This window comes from Falco naumanni, chromosome 4 (assembly GCF_017639655.2).
Source record: "Falco naumanni isolate bFalNau1 chromosome 4, bFalNau1.pat, whole genome shotgun sequence".
Classification (NCBI taxonomy): domain Eukaryota; kingdom Metazoa; phylum Chordata; class Aves; order Falconiformes; family Falconidae; genus Falco; species Falco naumanni.
The window spans coordinates 99,380,331-99,400,744 of NC_054057.1; the positions used below are offsets into that span (position 1 = coordinate 99,380,331).

General features: G+C 44.7%; 1 protein-coding gene across 3 annotated transcripts in view; it reads left to right on the forward strand.

Annotated features, from left to right (window-relative positions):
• Window positions 1-20,366, forward strand: part of ARIH2 (ariadne RBR E3 ubiquitin protein ligase 2) — a 34,764-nt gene extending 14,398 nt beyond the window's left edge. For 2 of the 3 annotated variants that reach the window (XM_040593591.1, XM_040593588.1), the window contains 13 exons: window positions 2,995-3,062; window positions 4,773-4,836; window positions 7,211-7,358; window positions 8,065-8,186; window positions 9,082-9,191; window positions 10,208-10,325; window positions 11,768-11,818; window positions 11,919-11,940; window positions 13,471-13,622; window positions 14,697-14,840; window positions 15,185-15,253; window positions 16,179-16,262; window positions 16,662-20,366. In XM_040593591.1, coding sequence (XP_040449525.1) covers window positions 7,214-7,358; window positions 8,065-8,186; window positions 9,082-9,191; window positions 10,208-10,325; window positions 11,768-11,818; window positions 11,919-11,940; window positions 13,471-13,622; window positions 14,697-14,840; window positions 15,185-15,253; window positions 16,179-16,262; window positions 16,662-16,733 — 1,089 coding nt within the window. In that variant the 5' untranslated portion in view covers window positions 2,995-3,062; window positions 4,773-4,836; window positions 7,211-7,213 and the 3' untranslated portion in view covers window positions 16,734-20,366. Of the gene's footprint in view, window positions 1-307; window positions 431-2,994; window positions 3,063-4,772; window positions 4,837-7,210; window positions 7,359-8,064; window positions 8,187-9,081; window positions 9,192-10,207; window positions 10,326-11,767; window positions 11,819-11,918; window positions 11,941-13,470; window positions 13,623-14,696; window positions 14,841-15,184; window positions 15,254-16,178; window positions 16,263-16,661 lie in introns of those variants that run through there. The other variant, XM_040593590.1, reaches the window with a different exon arrangement.
• The last annotated feature ends 48 nt before the right edge of the window (window positions 20,367-20,414 follow it).

Consider the following 20,414-nt stretch of genomic DNA (forward strand, 5'->3'; position numbering starts at 1 on the left):
TTATTGTGGAAGAACCGGCTGACTTGGTACAATCATTCACTCATGAATGTACAATCATTGAAGAGGCTGGGGAGCGCTGCTAATCAATAGAAGCAGACGTTTTTAAACACTTTTCTTCTCATGCTTGTTCTCTTGAATCTCTCCAGTAGTGTTGGCCCCTGATGGTATTCACGTTTGCCTTCTGAATTACCAGCCTTGCTGTTGGTGAGCAGGATTTAGGCTGTAACATGGTGAGACTCTGCTCAGCAGGCACAGCCTCAGCCTCATCAGTTATCTACTTCTCTCCCATCCCTCTTTCTTACAGTTTGAATGTTATCTATCTTTCATGTGTAAGAACTAGTACTTCCACGCCAAGCAGACTGTGGGTGTGTTGCTGCAACTGCCTGACTCTGGGACTTCTTTTTTGCAAGATCACATGCGCTCCAGTCAGGTAGTATCAAAAACTTTTCTGCTTCAGGGCTTTTCTGAAAGTGGACTCATGTCATGGACCTGGGTTTATGAACAGAAAATTTTATTCTTGGATGCTTTTATAATGAAAAGTAATAGAATTAGCACTGCAACTGATCCAGTCGGTGCTTGCAGTTGGAGAAAAATAGGAATGGTCACAGCAACTTTATTATTCTCCTAAATCTGTTAATCTGGCATCTTTCTGGAGCATTAATTCCACATGTTGCCTGACAATTTGACTCGGAAGCATTTGATTCAGTTAGGGTAGTTTGTTAGATTTCAGAAATGTGTATGCTGGTATTTGTATTTCTTTTTCTATACATCTTCACTCTTGAATGTACTTGGTTCCTCTTACGGGAACAAGTGAGTTCATGGAGTCGTGATGCTGCAACAGATGCTACACCTCAGGCTCTGAAAATCCAACTGAAAAATAGTTATTTTCATATGATACAGATGAACTTCCCATTTAAATCTGGTGGTTTGGGTTTTTTTTGCCAGGATGGTAGCTCTTCCTTACTGCTACTGAGAAATAATTTCATTGCTGTTCCGGAATGATTCATTAACATGTGGCTTGCATTTTCAGGAAGGCAGTCTTGTAGAGACCACATTTCTGATCCTTGTTTGTTTTTACAAACGCGAAATGCAGATGCCTTCCTTGTACAAGCATGTCAAAGGTGTTTGGGTCTGCCGTGCTGGGGGCTTAAGATAACAGCCCTTCCAAGGCTGGCAGTGGCACTTTGTCTGTACAATGGGAGAGACTGTGTTGCCAGCAGCAGCCCCGTACGGCATGCTCCATCTAATCACAGGATTCAGTGCTGGGAGGGAGGGCAGTGCTGCATGGGTGGCTTTTGTTTTGAGGGTCACATCGCTGGTAAAGTCGAAGAAGGTGGCATACCAGATCTTAGAAAGCATGAACTAATGGTTCAGTTCTTCTAGAAAAAAGATTATTTGAACATTGAAAATTACTCTTTTATTACTGGGATTTCTTAGTGACCAGCGAAGTGGGCAAATCAGAAGGTAGAGGTAGGTAAGAGCCAATGACAAACCCTGGCTGCATCGTATATTGGTGCTGTGCTGGCTTCACTCACTGAACCAACCATCCAGCACTGACAGATGCCAGCACAGGATGGGCAATATCATGTGGCACGAATAGGTCAGTTGTGTTGTGTCATGAAATTGCACCTCTTCAGTGGGGTACATTTATAAGAGTAATGAATATGCTGCTCCTAGGTGTGCGGAGCCTGGCTTTTTTGTAGGAGTGATGATTGCTTGTTTTTCCTTCTAGGGTTGTGTTGGGGTTGCTGTGTGTCTATATTATCAGGGCATTGGATCCTGTGATTCACCCGTAGTAGGATTCAAGAAGGCTTATGATTTTTCAAATCATGATTTGTACTGACAGCTTCTCTAGGGAAATAAAAGGAGCTTTTTGTGCAGCTAGGATGGAAAGTCTTGTGTTTCCTGTATGTGTAGCAGAGAGAGAGGTACTATGGTGATAGCTTGTCTTGGAGTGCAGGAGGTAGAGTCCTTTAACGCTGGAGGGTGTTTGAATGCATAATGTGTGGACCACTGGGCTTGCCCAGGTGCTTCCTAGCACAGAGAGGAGTGCAGAGGCAGGGTCTGTGAGCCTTCTGAATTCCCCTGGAAGAGGTGTCTTGTTTGCAGGAGACCTGCTTTGTTTGAACTGCAGGGCCTGATAAAGATTTGAAAGGATCAGGAGGCAGGCTGAAGGTCCAGCAGCTCAGCAGATTACTCTGGTCTTGGTGGGTACAAGCCTTTTTGTGCTAGCGGAGCAGTCTGGTTTCTTCTGAAATAAACTAATGCATAGAAGCAAAGGAGAACTTGTTTGCTTATACCCTTGTAACATGACTTTAAATGTCACGTTGCAGTATTCTAGAAGGTGCTTGGGCTAGCACGGACTCTGCTCGTGCTTGCCAGGAGTCCACGTAATGCAAGCAACTCTGTATGGAGATAGTCCTTGTCACAGTAGCTTTCTATCTCCCTATTCCAGTCCAGTGTATAATTTTCTTCTCTACAGTGAAGGCTTGGAAAAATGTTTGGGGTTTTCCCCCACCCTTTGCTGTCACAGCATGCCTGTGTTAGCAGGTTGTTACTGCTTCTCCAACTCAGTAAGTGGTATCTGTCTGCCTTGTGTTTCCTACTTTGCACACTGGGTGAGGTCCCTGATCCCAGTCTGCTCAGGGCCTCTCCAGTGGCGACTGTAGTCAGGACTGGATGTGGAGCTTCCATGAACAGTTAAGCTAATCCAGTGAATTCTTGGTTCCTTCTTCTCTGTGCTGTTGTGACCAAATACGTGAGTGAGTTTGGGTACATCCATGCTTCATTCCAACCTGTATATTGCAGGTGCACTGGCTGTGAACATAATGTCTAGTAGTTTATTGGGAATTGAGTATCACTGAGATATTGTACTGAGTTTGTATGATTTATTAATCTTTTAAGATGATCATAGTCCTAAGCACCTAAGCAGAGGTGTGGCCTCAAAATATGCCTAACATGACTTTTTTTTTTTTCCTTTTATTTTCCACTTAGGTATCACATGCTGTTGCAAAGCTAGTATTAGTTAGTTTCCACTGGCAAATTTCAGAGATTTTGGAAAGGTAAGTGTAAACAGTCTTATCTCTTTTGTGTTCAGTGCTTTTCCCCTTACTTTGCAGGAATGGTCAGGGTGGTCCATAAGTGTCATCTTGACAAGCATCTTTGAACGTGAAAGTAGGCCACACAGTCCATTCCAGGGAGGCAGAGGAAAAACACTGGTTTTGTTGAGGCTGCATTGCCTGTAAGAAATTTGTCAACAGGGAAAGGGTAGTAGTGGTGAATGTCTTTAAGTCTGAGGAATTATTGTCGTGCTGGGAACCCTGTAGATGCATTTAGCTTAAACTTTGAGATAACAGATTGAGAGTGCTGCATCTATATTTATTTTAACAAATATAAAGATAACGTATGTTCTGTTTTGAACATATGAACCATAAATCATAAAGGAGCACTGAACCTATGCTGATGTATTCTTTAGTAGTACATTCACATGGAAGTTTTTGCTCCTTCTGAACATAAGTGATGTTTTTTCCAAGCTGACTAGCATTTGGAGAGCAGGAGAAGATGATGTGAGAGAACTGAGAAGTGCAGCCCCTTTGTTGCTTGATCACTGTAAACGAAGTCTTCCAACTGATTTCAGGAGGGTTCGGACTCTGCCCAAACATATACAGGAAGTGTGTCAGGAGGCACTGCTGTCTGGCAGCCCCTCCAGAAAATACTGGCTCAGAATTGAACATTGTCTGAAAATAGAGCACATCAGCCTGACTCATTCTGCCATGCCATTTTTGGCCCTGTAGCCAGCAACTTTGTCCAGAGAACATATGGGAAATGCATCTCCTGTATGGATATTGCTGCAGCATCTTTGGTAACTAACTGGCTCGTTGGTTACCATGTATCCTGTGAAAGCTTTTCTCTGGGCAACGTGGAGGGCAAGACTCCCGTGTAGCAGCAGCTCAGGGTGATTCTGTAGGTTAACTAAGTAGGTTTAAACAGGAGGAAGTCTGGGGAAGAGTTTACTTCTAAAGCTATGACTTTGGAAGGTGTTCTTCAGTTAATCTGGTCCTCAAACTTCTGTCTTGGTACAAAGAGACATTCTCAAATGAGAGCTCCTTAGTACAATTAAAAAGCGCTAGTGGAGAGGGAGGATTTACAGCATGGTCACAACAGTGAGGCTGCTATTTCTGAATTCATTGATATGTAAACATTCCTCTGCAATGAAAATCACAACCAGCAAAACTTGTAATTCTAAGGCTGCTGGTAGACAGCTTCATATGCCTAAAGGGTGATAATCTGTCCCATAGTAAATACTTACCTAGCTAATAGACTGGAGTCAAAATGAGACGTAACCAGGATAGTTTGGTTTTACAAAGGAACAGGAGACAGCCAGGAGCCTCACTGGAGTGTGTTGTTATGGGTAGTGGCTTAGGACTGCTCTAGGAGTGTGGATAGAAAATCTTAGCTTCAAAAATAATTTTTCAGGGGGAGGGAAAGAGTTATAGAAAAATACTCATCAAGGAGTGTGAGGGAAATAGGAATCCATTACTGGGAGAAATATTATTCCTGTTTCCGATTTTGAAGAAACCCATAAATTTTTGTTGATGAGAGTTCAGCTCACTGTGTGAGGAGTCTTACACAGGACACGTTTTCACTTCCTTTGTTGAAACTTACCGCACCATTTGCACAGAGCCTATTATTTATTCAGGTGAGAAGGATCAATTTAACAAAGCAAAATGTATTCAGAAATTGATTTGATTATTCTTCAATTGCCTTTTCAGGCACAAGTCTAATGCTGCCCAATTGCTAGTAGAAGCACGAGTTCAGCCCACCTCATCCAAACATGTAAGTATGCTAACTATTTTGGTCTGTTCCCTTGGCAGACACCTCTGAACCCACCTCATGAGAGGATTGCATTACTAATGACATAGTCTGTCCTGTGTTAACCCTTTGCAAACTTGGGTTCAACACCCTAACTCAATACTGGGTTTACTTTTTAAATGAGAATGCATTCGAGAGGTTTCTAACATTTAAATAGCAGCTTTGCTATTGTCATGCAGGTAGCATTCAAGAATTTCTTGCCTCAAGAAAATTAACTTCTTTTTTGGGCATGAGTGATGGTGTACAATAGAAGGAGCAGAGTGCATGGGCTTGGCTACCTCTTCCAATTCTGCTGTCTCTGTAAAAGACACTCAAGGGAAGCTGTGGCTGCATAGAACGAGAAGAGCTTGTCTGTGGCTGGAGTAGAGGATTCCTCCCTGCCCCCCCCCCCCCCCCCCCCCCCCCCCCCCCGGGTCCCGAGATGCCTGCTGCACTGCTCTGCTCAGGAGTGCTTAAGCCAAATCTTCCAGTGGTGTTGCTGCTGAGCCAGTCAGTACTGATATTTGAACTAACTAACAGCCTCTGTTTTGCAGCCAGGACTACACAGGTCTTAGACTTTTGTGCCCCATCCACCCCCACCTTTAAGTAGAAACTTTCTGTTGCATCTTTACGGGTTTCATTCACAGTGGGCGTCTTAGTACAACCCACAGTTACCCCAAAACACGTTGCCATGTGTCAGATTTTGAGTGATAAAATATTACATCTGAGAAACACTGTTGGGTTGGGGGGGAAGGGAGATTTTTAAAAGCCTCATTTGGCATCTGAGCTGACTTGTAACAGCAATAGTGGAAATGCTAAAACAGCTGACAGGAGTAAGCTTCATGAATTCAAATTATCTGCCTAGAGTCCGGAAAAGAATCTTTGTTATTTGACATACCTGCAAAGCAGTCCATGTATTTGGAGATTTGTCTGACTCTTGCACCAGCTGTTGCCCAAGTACTTCCCACTACAATGGTGATATCATTTTGGGAAGGAACATGTTTCAGGTTAAAGTCTTGACAAACTTGTTCTGGTAGGCAATTCATTACAGTCTTTTTGTATGTGCTAGGGCAAGTTGCTCTGTGTTTCAGCTCCTAATGCAGTGTGATATTTTGGGGGCAGGTGCTTGTACTGACTGTCTGTAGAGCAACTGACCCTATAGGGAGAAGCTATAATGGCGTGCTCAGAGGGACAGCGTGTGAAAGTTTGAGGTGGTGGGCATGCTGTTCAAGTTGAGCAGTTGATCTAGGCAATCAACACAGTTGCAGACTGTGACTCTTGTTCTGGTCCATAAGTGAGGCCACTTAGAACAAAGTTGCATTGTTTCCTTTTTCATGTGGTCATGCTATATTCATCAAGGATATTCATCAACAAGCTGTGTTGGTCATGTGGCTGTGTATCATGCTGCTGCTTCTCTGCGTCCCTGGCATGCAGAGCTAGGCATGGAAACTGGCGGCTGTCTCACATGAGCTTCTCAAAGAGTAGCAAAGGTTTAAGTAGATGAAAAGAGATTATATGAGCTTCTCTGTGAAAGGAGAAATAGTAATATAAACTTCTAACAGCTTTGTAGAGCCTTGCTTTTGATGATGCTGTGCTACACGTAGTCCTTCAGGTCTCAAGGGTGAGCCAAGATGTGTTGAAGGCTAGATCTGTTGTCTAGGGATTAGCTCTATGCTACCCAAGGGGAGATCCGGACTGCTTCCCAGTGGTTTAGTGAAGCAGTAGCAGAATTATGCCTGACTTGAAACAAACCTTCTAATCCTTTTCAGCTGAAGGGATGGTACCTGCTTTGCCAAACGTAGCATAGGCAGAAGATAAGAGATGTGAGGTGATGGTCTGTGAACTCCCTTTCCTCTCTGTATAAACACTCTACATGCTGCACTGGTTCTCCTCGTACCCAAACCCATTGTCCAGTACAAGGGCACTGCTAAGCCTGCTTCCAGCTATAGCTGCTTTCCAGGGTCTGTGGAGCAGTGATAGATACTGACCCAGCTAACAAAGAATATCAGTAAATTCAGGGAAGGACTAACACAGTTATGTATTACCTCATTTTTCAAACAAGGCTAGAGTGAGAACCAGAAAAGTAAAGGTGCGTTCTGGGAAGCACTAGATTAGAGGCAGGAGCTGTTCAGTGACTGCCAATCTGTTGTGCTCCATGAGATTAAAGAGGTTCTTAAGGAGAACTGACTGTCGGGGCAGTGTAGCACCCCAGCTGCTTATGAACCTGTTCTGGCCTGGAGCTCACCTGAGACCATTAGCACAATGAAGTTGATGCAAGTGCCATGATGATGGATGAGGTGAGAATACTCTGGGAGAGCTGGGATCCTTTCACTGTAATGCTGATTTGTGTCTCTCCCAGGCAATGGTACATTCCTCCCATCACTGCGCAGTGTGCATGCAGTTTGTCCGGAAGGAGAACTTGCTCTCTCTGGCTTGTCAGCACCAGTTCTGTCGCAGCTGTTGGGAGCAGCATTGTACAGTGCTCGTCAAGGATGGTGTTGGAGTCGGTGAGTTAAAGGTGGATATGGTGCTGGGTCTGTATTTGCCATGCTGGCCGTTCTGATGACTGGCTGAATTGGTCTAAAACATCTTGGTAATGAGAAAATGGAGCATGGAATGAATATTTGTGACAAACAACTTGAACTACCAATCTTATCTGAATCCCTGGTTAGTGTTGGCATATCCCCAGGAGAGCATTCCTCCTGCCTAACAAAACATGCAAGTCCATAGATCCATTTGCTGCTTTTTTTTCCCCCATGTGATCTCAAGAGCATGACTATAACAAGTTAGAGGCTGAAAATCTGCTGCATTTTGAGTTTGCATCTCTTGTGATGCACTACCCCTGTAGTGCTTGTGGATGCAAACAACTGTTCCCTTTGTGTTGGGTAGAAGCCAGTAGTTGCCAGAGTTGCTTTGGGCTTTTCCTAGCCTGTCTTTCATGCTGGCATGGCAGTAACATGCAATTTTCCACTTTAAGTATCTGACCTTGTGAATACTGGTTGAAGCACTTACTGGTCCTGGACGCACATGTGCCCTGTCATCTTTTGGCGAAGACAGTTGGGCTTCAGCTTTTCAGCAGCCCCGATAGATTTGTTTCACAGTTGTGTCCCTCTTGCCACAACAACAGATGGCACCTAGGAAACTGTGTTGAACACTCTCTGTGCATTCACTCCTTGGACTAAGTTGCGCTGTGCTAAAATGTTGCTTTCTCAGGGGTCTCCTGCATGGCTCAGGACTGCCTACTTCGGACACCAGAAGACTTTGTGTTTCCATTGCTGCCTAGTGAAGAGCTGAAAGACAAATACAGGCGCTACCTCTTCAGGGACTATGTGGAGGTATTGCTTTTTTCAGTTTTAAAATGCCCTGGGTCAGTTCACCAATGACTTGCAGAAATTTTGTTTGAAGTGTCTTGCATCTTTGATTAGAACTGCAGTAACTGCAGCAAGATTTTTCCTGATAAACATGATGTGGCTGCTGCCGGAGGACAGCCTCACTGACAAAATGCTCTAGTAGGTTGCCAAAGTAAATTCTGCTATAAGGTCACCCAGTAACTCCTTGGCTGGTGCTTCAGAATTCTCAGAATGTTGCAGCTGGGAACTTAAAACTTCAGTCTGCGTTTTAAAGCCCTTCTTGCTCTTGCATAGAAATTTTAGGTTCTGAAAAATAAGTCCCTCATCTTACTGTAGCCCAAATGAATTGGCTGGCTCAGTAACATCTTATGTGAGGATTTTTAAGTTAAAGCAGCAGTTGTTAAGGTTAAATGTGCAGGAGTATTCTGGTAACTGGGAACAGACTGGGAACACTCAAGAAGCAGGGAAGCAGTAAGAGAGGGGTGTCACCTCTCTTCGGTAAGAGACCCTTTGGGAGGGAACAGCCACCACAGGAAAGCAGCTGAATACATTCTAGGGCATAGGGAGAGACTGGAGAAAGAGCACAGACGGGGTAAAAATTTTTGTTCAGTATCTTGATGGGGTCTTATGGTTGTGTTGCTGTGGTTGGTCTGTAACCCTCCATTTGAATTCCCTATTTTAGAGAAGCTGTAAATAAACCTCTTCCACATTGGGAAAGGCAGTGTTAGTTATCTGCTCTGTTAGACCTGGTGACAGTTTTCACTTTTTTTCAACAGGAAATAACTGACTTGTATGTTTTTGAGGATAGGACTGGTTACAACTGAACAGATAATGCTCTTCTGCATCCACTTCTGATCTTACCACTTTCATATATTCACAGAGCCATTATCAGCTGCAGCTGTGTCCTGGTGCAGATTGTCCTATGGTCATACAGGTACAAGAGCCAAAAGCCCGGCGAGTGCAGTGCAATCGTTGCAATGAGGTCTTCTGGTAAGAAACAGAAAAGGTTAAATAAAGATCACGGGGCGAGTGTATGCTGTCCTCAGAGCTACTTCATTTGCTTGCCAACAGGTTCAGTGTGTAGAAGCATCTCAAATGTTTTGCTGGAGTTGTTTGTAACTTGAGTTAGCTTGAGTAATTGGACGCTGGGGGTCTGACTTCTGCAGGTGGTCAGCCATCCCCCCACTTCCTAAACTCCTTGGGAGTTGGATGTTCTGATAACCAGGCAATGCAGGGCTTGAGTAATGAAGGGGTTACAAATCTGCCATTCTCATATTTTGGCTAGGTTACAAATTTTGGTGTAGACATAGTGACTGGTGGAGATTCTAGTAATGGATGTGGAGGCCTCGCTGCTGCCTGCTGGCACTGAATTTTTAAGTTTATTACAAGTATTTGACTCACAGAATGTCTGTTGTGTTTTGAGGCTTATGTGAGAATACAAGTCTGCTGAATAGGAATGCTAATGTTCCTTGTCTGACTTCAAGTTTATATGGGATCAGAGAAAAGAGTCTTCTGCTCCTGGCTCTCTAGGATCACTGCTGTTGAGAATGTCTGTGGAGCACAATACAACTGCTTTAGAGACCCAGCTTACTGGTATCTCCATGCAGATGGCCCTTGCTCACCTGAAGCTGCTCAAATCATGCTAAGGCAGGTGCCTGGTATCTACCATTGGAATCAGGCTACTTGTAAAGCCACTGGTATGTCCCAAGCCTCTGCAGTCGTGTTAGAGCAGACATAGGTATACTCTAGGGAGGGACGTCTCAGCTCTCAGACATGATTTGTCAGAGAACGCCTCAGTTGACTGGCATCCTGATGCTGGCTTCTGCATAAGGATGGAGCTTTACTGGAGTTCAGCCTTGGTCTTTGCACTCTAGTAATACACAAGTTCATTTGCATCTGTTGCCCTCACTTGGCCTCCCAGATTTTGGTCATCAGGAAAACCTCCATTCTTGAGTCGCTTCCTTGGAAATCAATATGTTTTTGTTTTTCTTCTTTCCCCCATTAAGCTTTAAGTGTCGGCAGATGTACCACGCACCCACAGACTGTGCGACCATTCGGAAATGGCTTACCAAGTGTGCAGATGACTCCGAAACAGCCAACTACATCAGTGCTCACACTAAAGATGTAAGGACAACCACCTGCATGACTTTTTCTTGTCCTCTAGTCGGTCTATGAAGCAAGATACAGTTGTATACATGTGTAGTATTGTGTGGGGCTTTTTCACAGACTGCAAATTCTCGCAGCTCCCTAAGGACTGTGATATAACACAACTGAATGAATGCCTTGGGAACACTGTGCTGCCCTCCTGCAGGACCTGGTGGTCCTTATTCCAGACCTGGTGTGAATGTCTTTGGCAGCCAGGTGTGCAGCCCTCCCGTGGGCAAAAGAATTGTGGCTACTTTGAAATGATCAGTGGAGGTGTATATCAAATGGAAGGAGAGAGTGTAGTAAGTGGGAAGTCGGTACCAAATAAGCCACTAGTGGTGTTTAAACCTGAATAACTGTGTGGCATAGTGTGAACTGGAAGTTGAGGGGGATAAAGCCTTGATTTGGCAAGGACTGCAAAATGGGATAGATGAAGTCTCTAAATTTGATGTTGAAGTACTTCTAGTAGATTTAGACCCCAGAAAAAGAAAAAGTATTACATAGTATGCACACTGCCTATAGATTTGTCTTTACAAGTTTTAGGTATACTACCTTTATCCTCCAGATTAGTTGTCTGCAGATTGGAACTTTAAAGTCTTTGGGGGATTTTTGTGGCCTGACTTCAAAACAGTTCTTAGCTGGCATTTGTTCTACTGTAGCCAATGACAATTGTGACAGGGCTAATTAGCTATAAGCTTCAGTTGCGTTAGGGAAGTGGACTAGAGATCTTAAATTCCCTTCATTCTCTGGAGAAGCTGTCAACATGTGATGGCATTGTTTCTGAAATGCTGTTTTGTAGAACTAAGGTTCTGTTCTATTGAGCATTGTCCTTGCATACATTTTGCCTGTGGCAAATTTTAATTGTAATATTTTAATAAGCGGCAAAACTCACTTCCTCCTTTGTACCTACGCAACCCAAAAAACGTAACTGAACGAGACACTCCAGAGCATCAGTGGAGCGAAGAAATGCGCAGTTCGCTCTGTGGTCAGCCAGATTCTCTGCAGCTACCTGTCATCTGTTAGTGGCTGCTGAAGGCAGGATATAGTGCTGATTATCTTGAAGTCTAAGTAGCTGTGGAAGCTACTGTCATATGTGAATTAATTGTGTCCCTATGCCAGAGCAACAGCTAAATGGTAACTGAGTGAGACCTTCAGTTTAACAAGGGGTAACAACAGCAAATTTGTTGTCTTGAGCAAGCAGTCCAGTGCTGCAGTGTAACTTCCCTGGCTGGGCCTTTCTCCCGCCTTTTTAAATTGACTTCTCAAGAACTGGGAGGAGGCAGGGTGTATGTAAATATTCTCATGTGTGCATATTTAAAAAACAAATAAAAAAGAAAGCAGGAGTTGAATAATTACAGAAGTGTTGTCATTCTCCAGAAGGTTGCTAGGGTTGGATCTAACAAATGCTTCTGTTTCCCCAGTGTCCCAAGTGCAATATCTGTATTGAAAAGAATGGAGGCTGCAATCACATGGTGAGCAATTCCCTGAATACGTCAAACCTTCCTTGTTCTAAGAAGAATTTTTTTCCCCCCACTTTCCACTAATCAGTGCCTCCTGTCTCTTCTTTTTCAGCAATGTTCCAAATGCAAGCATGGTAAGTGGGGTTTGGAAGCAGTTTCATCTGCAGTGTTTGTTAGTGGTGATGTTCTCTTTGGTTTGGGGCTTTTTTTTGTGATATGAAGACAAATTATGAACATTGACTGAAGTATTTTTTCCCCCTAGTAAAAGGTGAACAGGGTATTACAGACTTGCATGTGATAGCTTTATTTTATTTTTTTCACTGGCTGTGAATCTGAGCTGGGTTCTGATTCAGTGCTGGTTTGGCTCCCTCTTCCTGGCATGTCCATTGTATAGAGAAGTCTCCATCTCTGCCATGATATTAACAGTGGAATCCATCTCGGAGAAGAGTATTAAATGCTTTCTGTGTAATTGTATTTGTCGTCAGCTGAAAATACTGGCAGAACTGAGCCATTTACTCAGATCAGCTTAAATCCTTCTGCTTAGTGGTGGAAATAATGAGCTTCAACCCAGATGAAACTGCAGGAGTGGTGAATTGTTCTGCCTGACATTATCTGTTGGACTTCTCTGTCCATCCCTGTGCAATTAGCAGTCTGAGTGTCTTTGGCCCATTGTGTGATCCTACAAAATGACAGCTTGTTCTTACACTTATCTTTTCATGGCAGAATTAATTTCTGTTGCTTTGGAGTGAGCTGTTTTGTATTCAGCCCTCTAAGTGTGCCACTAGGAAATATTGTAATATCAGAACCTTATTTGGAAGATGATTAAAGATTACTGTCCTCTCTCATTTCCTTTGCTTGGGGTCCTCAGCAGCACTGGACATGCTTTGATGGATCTCTGTGACAGGGGTGAGCAGGCAAGTGCTAAGGTACCATGGTGACTAGCACTCGAGAAGGCTGGTGGACTCTGCAAATACAAATTTCAGTCTCTTGTATGAGTTACATGAGTGATTCGTATTGTGGCAACTTAATCTCCATCTCTTTTCCTTCCCAGTAGTACACTCACAGCCTCGCTCTGAAATCTGGAAATTGTCATGAGAGTTTTGCTATTGCTCTTTCCTCCATTTTCTTCCCAGTTCAGTGGTTCCTAACTTGAAGTGTCTGTCATAAGCCACTGACATCTGAAGTTACCTAGGTAGTTCCTTTCTTGAGAGAGCTGAGGGCAGACTTTCTTTTGCATGAGGTAGTTCACTTTTGGATTTGATTTGTTTGTATTTTATTCAGCTAGAGGTCTGCATGGGTCAGTATGCCAGTGGTGGGGAGGATGCAACTCACAAATAAGACTGCAGACTGCCTCGTCTTTAATCTAGAGTGACAGCCTGTACACAGCACAAACACAGCTCTTCCCATTGGTCTTGGTGCACAGGATGCAGCACTTCAGGATTTATTTTCTGTAGTTGCATGGGAGACTGTATAATGAAAATCTTCAAGACGAGCTGCTATTTTTGGCTCATTATTGCATTCCATTGTGCAAGGTGATACAAAATACGTATGTTTCTTAGCTTAGCAGAAATATCTGAAAACAGATGGGCTGTGTCTCCTGAAGCTTTTCATTCTCAGAGGTTTTTTTCTGTGCATCACAGTGAGTTTTTTGCTGTTTTCTGCAGACTTCTGCTGGATGTGTCTGGGAGACTGGAAGACTCACGGCAGCGAGTACTACGAATGCAGTCGGTACAAAGAGAATCCTGATATTGTAAACCAGAGTCAGCAAGCACAGGCCAGGGAGGCCCTTAAGAAGTACTTGTTCTATTTTGAGAGGGTAGGAGACATCTCCTTGGCCAGAGCTGCTGTAGCCTTTTAATGCTCCCTGCCTGGTGCAAAGGTCATTGCCAGCAATCTGCGTGCAAGAAACTGCCCAAAGAGAATCTGTACAGAATTTTCAGGCCCTGTTGTTTTTCACTCAAAATCCTGCCCTGCAATTCCCATGCAAACCAGTAATGTTGTAGCCAAAAGAAATCATATTCGCTCCTATATTTCCTTGTGCTAGAGAAAATCAGTATTACCTGCGTGCCACTGTACCGTTTTCCTGCAGGCTGAGTGCTGCTGCAGTAGATAGATACTGCTCCAATCATTTCCATCTGGGATCAGGGAACTTCAGTTCCTTGCAGTATGTCCTTATAGAGACAAAGACTAAATAAACTCTGCCATGTTCAAAGCTCCATTGGCTGTAGCAAAGTTTCCCTTATATTTCATGTAATCACATTTTTAAAAGTTGCAGTCAGAGCATCTCTGTCCACACAGCAGGCTCAATGCACCTGGCCATACAGTGCAATTCCAGAGCAGCATTCTAGAAGAGAATGCGGTAGATGTTAAATGCTGCTGCACTTCAGTTTCCCCATTAAAATGAGTTTATTCTTCACACCGTGAGCCAAGTCCTATGGTAAAATAAATGTATTCATTCCTGACTCTCCAGACCAACAGGCTTTGGGAAGTGGCTGTGTTTACAATGAGCACATGGATGTTGGAGCTCACAGAGCCCATGTTAAATGTTGATTTAAACTCCTGACCTTTCTATGGAAATCCTTTGAGTAGGGGAATCACCATTACTTTCTGTCTTGTTAGACGCAGGGTCGTTGTGTGACCAGAGGGCATGCCCGCTCTGTAGAGCTGGGTTTGCTCCCTGCTCTTTGCTGCTGTCAGTCTGTTGTATACAGCCTCCGCCACTTGCTACTGGAGGTACTGCCTTGCTGTTCTTTCCCACAGCATGTCTTGCCTTGCTGGACTCCTGCCCCACTTCAATTTCTGCTTGCTAGAGCTTTTGCTTTTACATCAGCAGTACTCTGCTCTCATGCCGTTTTTTCTTTCCCTATCTTCCTACCCCCACCCCTTGCAGTGGGAGAATCACAATAAAAGCCTACAGCTGGAGGCACAGACGTACCAACGAATCCAGGAGAAAATCCAAGAAAGAGTTATGAACAACTTGGGAACATGGATAGACTGGCAATACCTACAAAATGCTGCAAAACTGCTTGCAAAGGTGGGTAGTTTTGCCCTGTTTGATACAGAGAAGAGAATACACACCAGGATGCTGAATTCACAACACCAAGTGAGGAAGGGTATTTAGGGGTTGTGGATATGTGGGACAGTACCTCTGGTCTAGGACATGAACTAGCCAAAAATCATCTGGAAGTGTCCTCTGTGAAGCTATACTTTAGCTGCCCAAGTTCCTCCAAGGAAGGTGTAGGAAATTCCACCATGAAGCGTCTAGTCTTCCTTGACACAAGGTAGCTTCTTAGCCTGTCCCACAGATGTGACTGTGCTGACTTCCAAGTCTGAGACTCTTGTCCTTCTTTTCTCTCTCTTCCTCCCACTCCCTGACAGTGTCGTTACACCCTGCAGTACACATATCCATATGCCTACTACATGGAGTCTGGCCCCAGAAAGAAACTGGTAAGATGTTTTTGCTCTTCATTTTTTGCTGATAGCTTTTTGGGGTGTAGCTGGCAGCATGTTGGGCTGAATTCCAGAGCTTGGCAGTGTCTGAAATAATAGCCCTGAGTTTGAGGTAAGGACAGGACAAATAATAGATGGTTTTGCACCTTTCCTCTTCACTTTGAGTTGACCAGCAGCTCAATCCTCTGATACATTACATTATTTTCCCAGGGCACTTCACTGCATTTTCACTAACAAGCAGTTTATCCAGAATGTTTTGAGGCTGGAAGTGTGCGTTTGTTCCTTGGTAAGACTTATCACAGTGCTGTGGGCCATATTTCATGTGAAGACCTGCTGGAGGATAGCTTTTCCAGCCTTGAATCAGGGTGTAGTTTTGCTTTTTGTTCCTTGCTGGCTTGGTGCATCCTGCGGGCTGGACGTGTCGAAAAATAGCCCTGAATTCACTGAAGAGGTTGTTTCTTTGACTCAGTTGTCCAGTAAAACCGGTTATCCAGTCTCTCCCTGTAGCATCATACATACTGTAAGACTTGTGGACAGATGTTCTCCTCTGGATCTGACTGTGCCAGTGGAACAAGTTACTGCTCCCAGCAGTGGTTAACAGTCCCTGTGCTCTGCCTGAAGAGCTGCTCACAAGACTATTTTGTGACCCATTTATGGCAAAATGAGCTGAGTTAGGAGAGATTTGTTACTTGCAGTGCTTTTAGGCTGACCGGGTTAATTCTGAGTGGTGCAGCTCCAGGGAGTGCTTACACAAGAAACTCCTGAAAGGAGTGATACTGTCTAGCTGAAGGCGGTTAAGGAGGAGACACGAACCTGCTCTGTCAGCAGAACACATTTGTCTGCTCCTCAAGTGTAGTGTATGATATGAAACTGCTCTACTAAACTAGTTTCTTGTTGCTGTCTCTGATATTGCTCTTTGCAGTTTGAATACCAGCAGGCCCAGCTGGAAGCTGAAATTGAAAATCTCTCATGGAAGGTGGAGCGAGCAGACAGCTATGACAGAGGGGTGAGTGTTCTGCTTGCTTAAGCCTGCTGGCCACATTTTGTTCATTGGGCTTAACACTTCTGCAGGAGCGCTAAGGCAGTCAGGTGAGGGCTCTGAGAAACTAGATCCAGAAACTCACCTTTAGCCAGCAGATGTTGTAGAAGAGGAGTGCTTGCTGCATGTAGCACTCTGGTGAGGAGCAGATTCCTTTAAGTGTGTAGCTTTTTAGACAAGAACAGGAGCCAGATAACTGCAGAGGGAGCCCGCGTCAAAAGGAAAAGGATCTGCAGTCTTGTGATCCAGAGTGCATGTGAAGTGTGAAGGTTGGTGCTTCTCAGGCTGGAGCTTGGGCTCTTCTAAAGAAAAGGAGCTCTTTTCTGGGGAGTTCATGCTAACAGTTTCTACTTTCTGTTTTACCAGGACTTAGAGAATCAGATGCACATAGCAGAGCAGAGACGGAGGACCCTGCTGAAAGACTTCCACGATACATAAGACAGGAGGAAGTGACAAAGTGCAGGGGTGAGAGCAGCGAGTGAAGTGATGGCAGCTTCACTGGGATAAGCAGGCACTGCCTCTGGGAGAACACGGCCAAGGACAAAGCCACCCCTCCCCTTGCAAGTCAGACACATGCAAACACCACATCTTAGTCCAGTTTGTTCTCTTATCTTTCTGTTTCTGTTTCTGCCATGCTAGAGGCCAGAGTTCAGATTGGCATATTTCCTGGGACATTTCCCTCCTGCCCTTGATGGTTTCAGAAGGGGAGGGAGTTTTTCTCTGAATGGCTGTTAATAGTATTAGATCATTACAATTTATGTATTTTCAACGGTTGTACAATTATACAGACAAACCTTAGAATAACACACAACCCTTTTTAAAAATAAATTGGCAGTGGAGTGTTTTTCCTTAATCTGCTTGTAAATTAAATGGGCTTTTCCCCCTCTCCCTTCCTCTGTCCCAGAAATCCTCCTAGGCACTGAAGGAGGTTACAAAATATCTCAGCTAGATTTCCCAGTGCTCCTTTAACCAGGGCATTGTAGCATTGGCATTGCACGAGGAGTGTGGCTGGTGTTAAGAGTGGCTGCTGCTGTGTCTGACCCGACAGTACCAGCAGTGGCCGTGATCTAGTATGATTACATGTGACATCTCTTTTCTTGTAAATCAGCTGTGCAAAATCCTGCAAAACAAAAGCAAGCGGAGGCATTGTAGGGCAGAGACCAGGTTAACGCTGGGGGATATGCCTTGAGTCAGGTCAGATAATGCATTTGATGAATTTTAGGTCTTCCACGTAGATTTTTGCTTTACTTGTTTTTGTGGGGAGGATGTTGTATTGCCAAAGTGAGTGATGAGGGAATAGTAGCATACAGTTGTTAATCAAGGCTTGGGGCTTTTGCAGAGTGAAACAATCCATGCTATAACAGTGCCATGCAGCCTGGTAAAGATTATTTGTGCCTGCTGGGTAACATGGCTGAGAATTTGATCCCATTTATCAAGGTGAGACTAAACACCGCTACATTACGAAGAGGAAAGATTGTGTACAACACACTCCCTGGCACGTGTTGGCAATGTGGACGGGCACTTGAATACAGGTGTGCTGCTTGTGCAGAGCCTGCGCCAAGCCAGTCAGAAAATTACCTAGCAAAATTAATTTATTTGTATATTAGTATTGATACTGGTGGGGACTTATCAGAAAATTGATTGTTAGGAGCATGTGGAGCTTTTTTATTAACATTCTTTTTTCTAATGTAAAATATACACTAAAATAAAAATATGAAAACCTAGTTCATTTTAGTAGGGGTTAACATGAAAAAAGGTTATTTAAACGCTGATGCTTGCCTGTTTGCTACAGGAAGCAGGCCACATGTTAAGATTTCACAGGCATGTATGTCACCTGCACCAGGAACGTGTTGTTTGCAGCCAGTAAGGTGGAGCTGGAGTCTGATCTGAGGAAATCTTCAGCTCTGCGGGAAACTTACAGGATTCTCTTCCATGCTGTATGTGGAAGCATTGCCTTTGATGCATCCCTGTATTACTTTTACACAGTGTCACTTGATAAAGTTTAAACTGGAGGGAGGAAAAGTGCTAAATTCCTGCATGTCAGAATAACTGCTGTCAGAGCTGTTTCCATGTACCTGAGACATGTGACCCAGGTATTTGCAGCATGTATAATTGTGCAGATGGATTTTTACAAAAGAGATGCATCAGTTTAAAAGAGGAGTAGCTGTCATAGGAGCTAATCCTGTGGCCCTGCTTGCTGTACATAGCAGAAAATTTCGAACTGAGAGGCCTTTTCCTTCTTCCCTCCCTTCGCAGTGTGGGGTGTATCCTCAGGGAACGGGCGAATGTCCTGCCAAGGAGCTGCTGGCAGTGGAGCAGGTGTTAAGACAGAAGCGGCTGAGGGTAGAGCAGGATTGCAGAGAGGTGGCTGGAGCCAGGGAGCAGGGCAAGGGCAGGGAGGGAGTCTATGGTTTCTGGGAGCAGTGCTTCTTGCTGTGCAAGAGATCTCCTCCACCCATGGCTCCTTGTGTTCCTGCTCTGTCCTGTTCTGGCTCCCCTCCAGGCTGAAGCTGTAGCAGTGGATATGTCCTTGCTCCAGCTGCTGTGTCTTGACTTCATTCCCTCCTCTGCTCCCAGCAGCAGCCTCTTTGTGTGCTCCCCATGATATATTCTAGAGGTCGGTCTCTTCCTTCCTTTCCCCTTCCCAAATGATTGTCAAAGTCTGGGCACGTTGGACCCAGGGGAAGGGATAGCATGGGGGAAGGCTTACTGAGACCCAGCAGTTTGCAGTGCATAGAACCAGTGTTTAAACTGTTCTTTAAACATGTTATGTGCAAAGTACTAATTAGCATAAAAGCTGGTGTTCTTGTTGTCTAAAGGTAACCATCGTAACACCTAATCTCTTTGCAGAACAGGTATGTGGAGTTTCCTAATCCCAAAGAACTCTCACTGCTGTTACATATTTGTCCAGCTTTGAGAATGGGGTTTTGTGTCTCTCCCTCCCCGCCTCCTTCCCTCCCTCCTCCTGTGCCCCCGCAAAATGCTTTGCTGTGAATACTTGTTTGTAGACAAGCTAGACCATACAGCTGTGGCCAAACTTCCTGAACAAATTTCAAATTTTCTGAAACTAGAGCTTTGTCAGCAGTTCCCTTTATTTAAAAAAAAAACCAACAACCAAACCACAAACAAACAACAAAACACCCTTTCTGAAGGTGGTGAAAGCGCAGATCCTATTTCTGTGCCTGCTGAGAAAACAACAGAGCTGGCTTGATTTGCAGCCCAGGCAGGGTGACTTCTGTGTTGGTGTCATACAGGAGGTTGTAGACTCCAAGGCAAAACCTGCAGAGCCGAGGGGCTTTGGCTTTTTGTGTAAAGTGACTGACTCGAGGGGCAGGTGGCAGGGAGGAGAATGGAGCTCTCAACACCAAAAGCCAAGGCCGGTTTTTTCCCCTCTAATAGGTACACGGCCCTGTTCCAGTCAGCGAGGTTACACGAATGTAGGTGACTAGAAAGTGGCTCAGGAGCCATTAATTCTGAGGTACAGAGCTTCCCTGCGGTGCGTTACTGCTGCAGATGTGGAACGGTTGCTCTCCTGTTTTTTTTTTCTTTTTGCTCTTGTTTCCAGTTCCTGCGCCAGCCTGCCACCTCTCTCTCCATCCCTGCATCCGATACTCTTTTGTTTCGGCTTCTTCGCTTGTGTTACTGCGTTGGCTGCTTCATCTCTAACAGTCCTCAGGCTTCCCAGACTGTAACAAAAAGTTTTCTACCGGTAACACAAACTGCATGACAGCTGCTCTGGGTGCCGGCAGTGGCCGTGCGGGGACAGGGGCAGCAGGAGGTTTCTGTACTATAGTCTTGCACTCTTAAATTTTAGACTTTTTAAGCAGGTGAAAAAAAAAATAGAACTTTATTTTTAAACGAGGCACGTGTTCTGGGAATTCCTTTCCTCCTCCCGCTCCGGTGCCAGGCAGTGCCGGGGACTGCGGCCTGCCCCCGGCCACAGAGCTCCTGCCGCCCTGGCTCTTCATCGCAGGCGCTGGAGATGGGCAGGGGCGGCGGAACCCGCCCGGGAGACGGTTGCCAGAGGTGTGCCCTGGGTTTATTTGAAATAAATTGTGACTTTCTAACTTCGGAGGTGTCCTGGCTCTTCTTGAGGGGGGGGGGCGGGAGAGGCGGCGC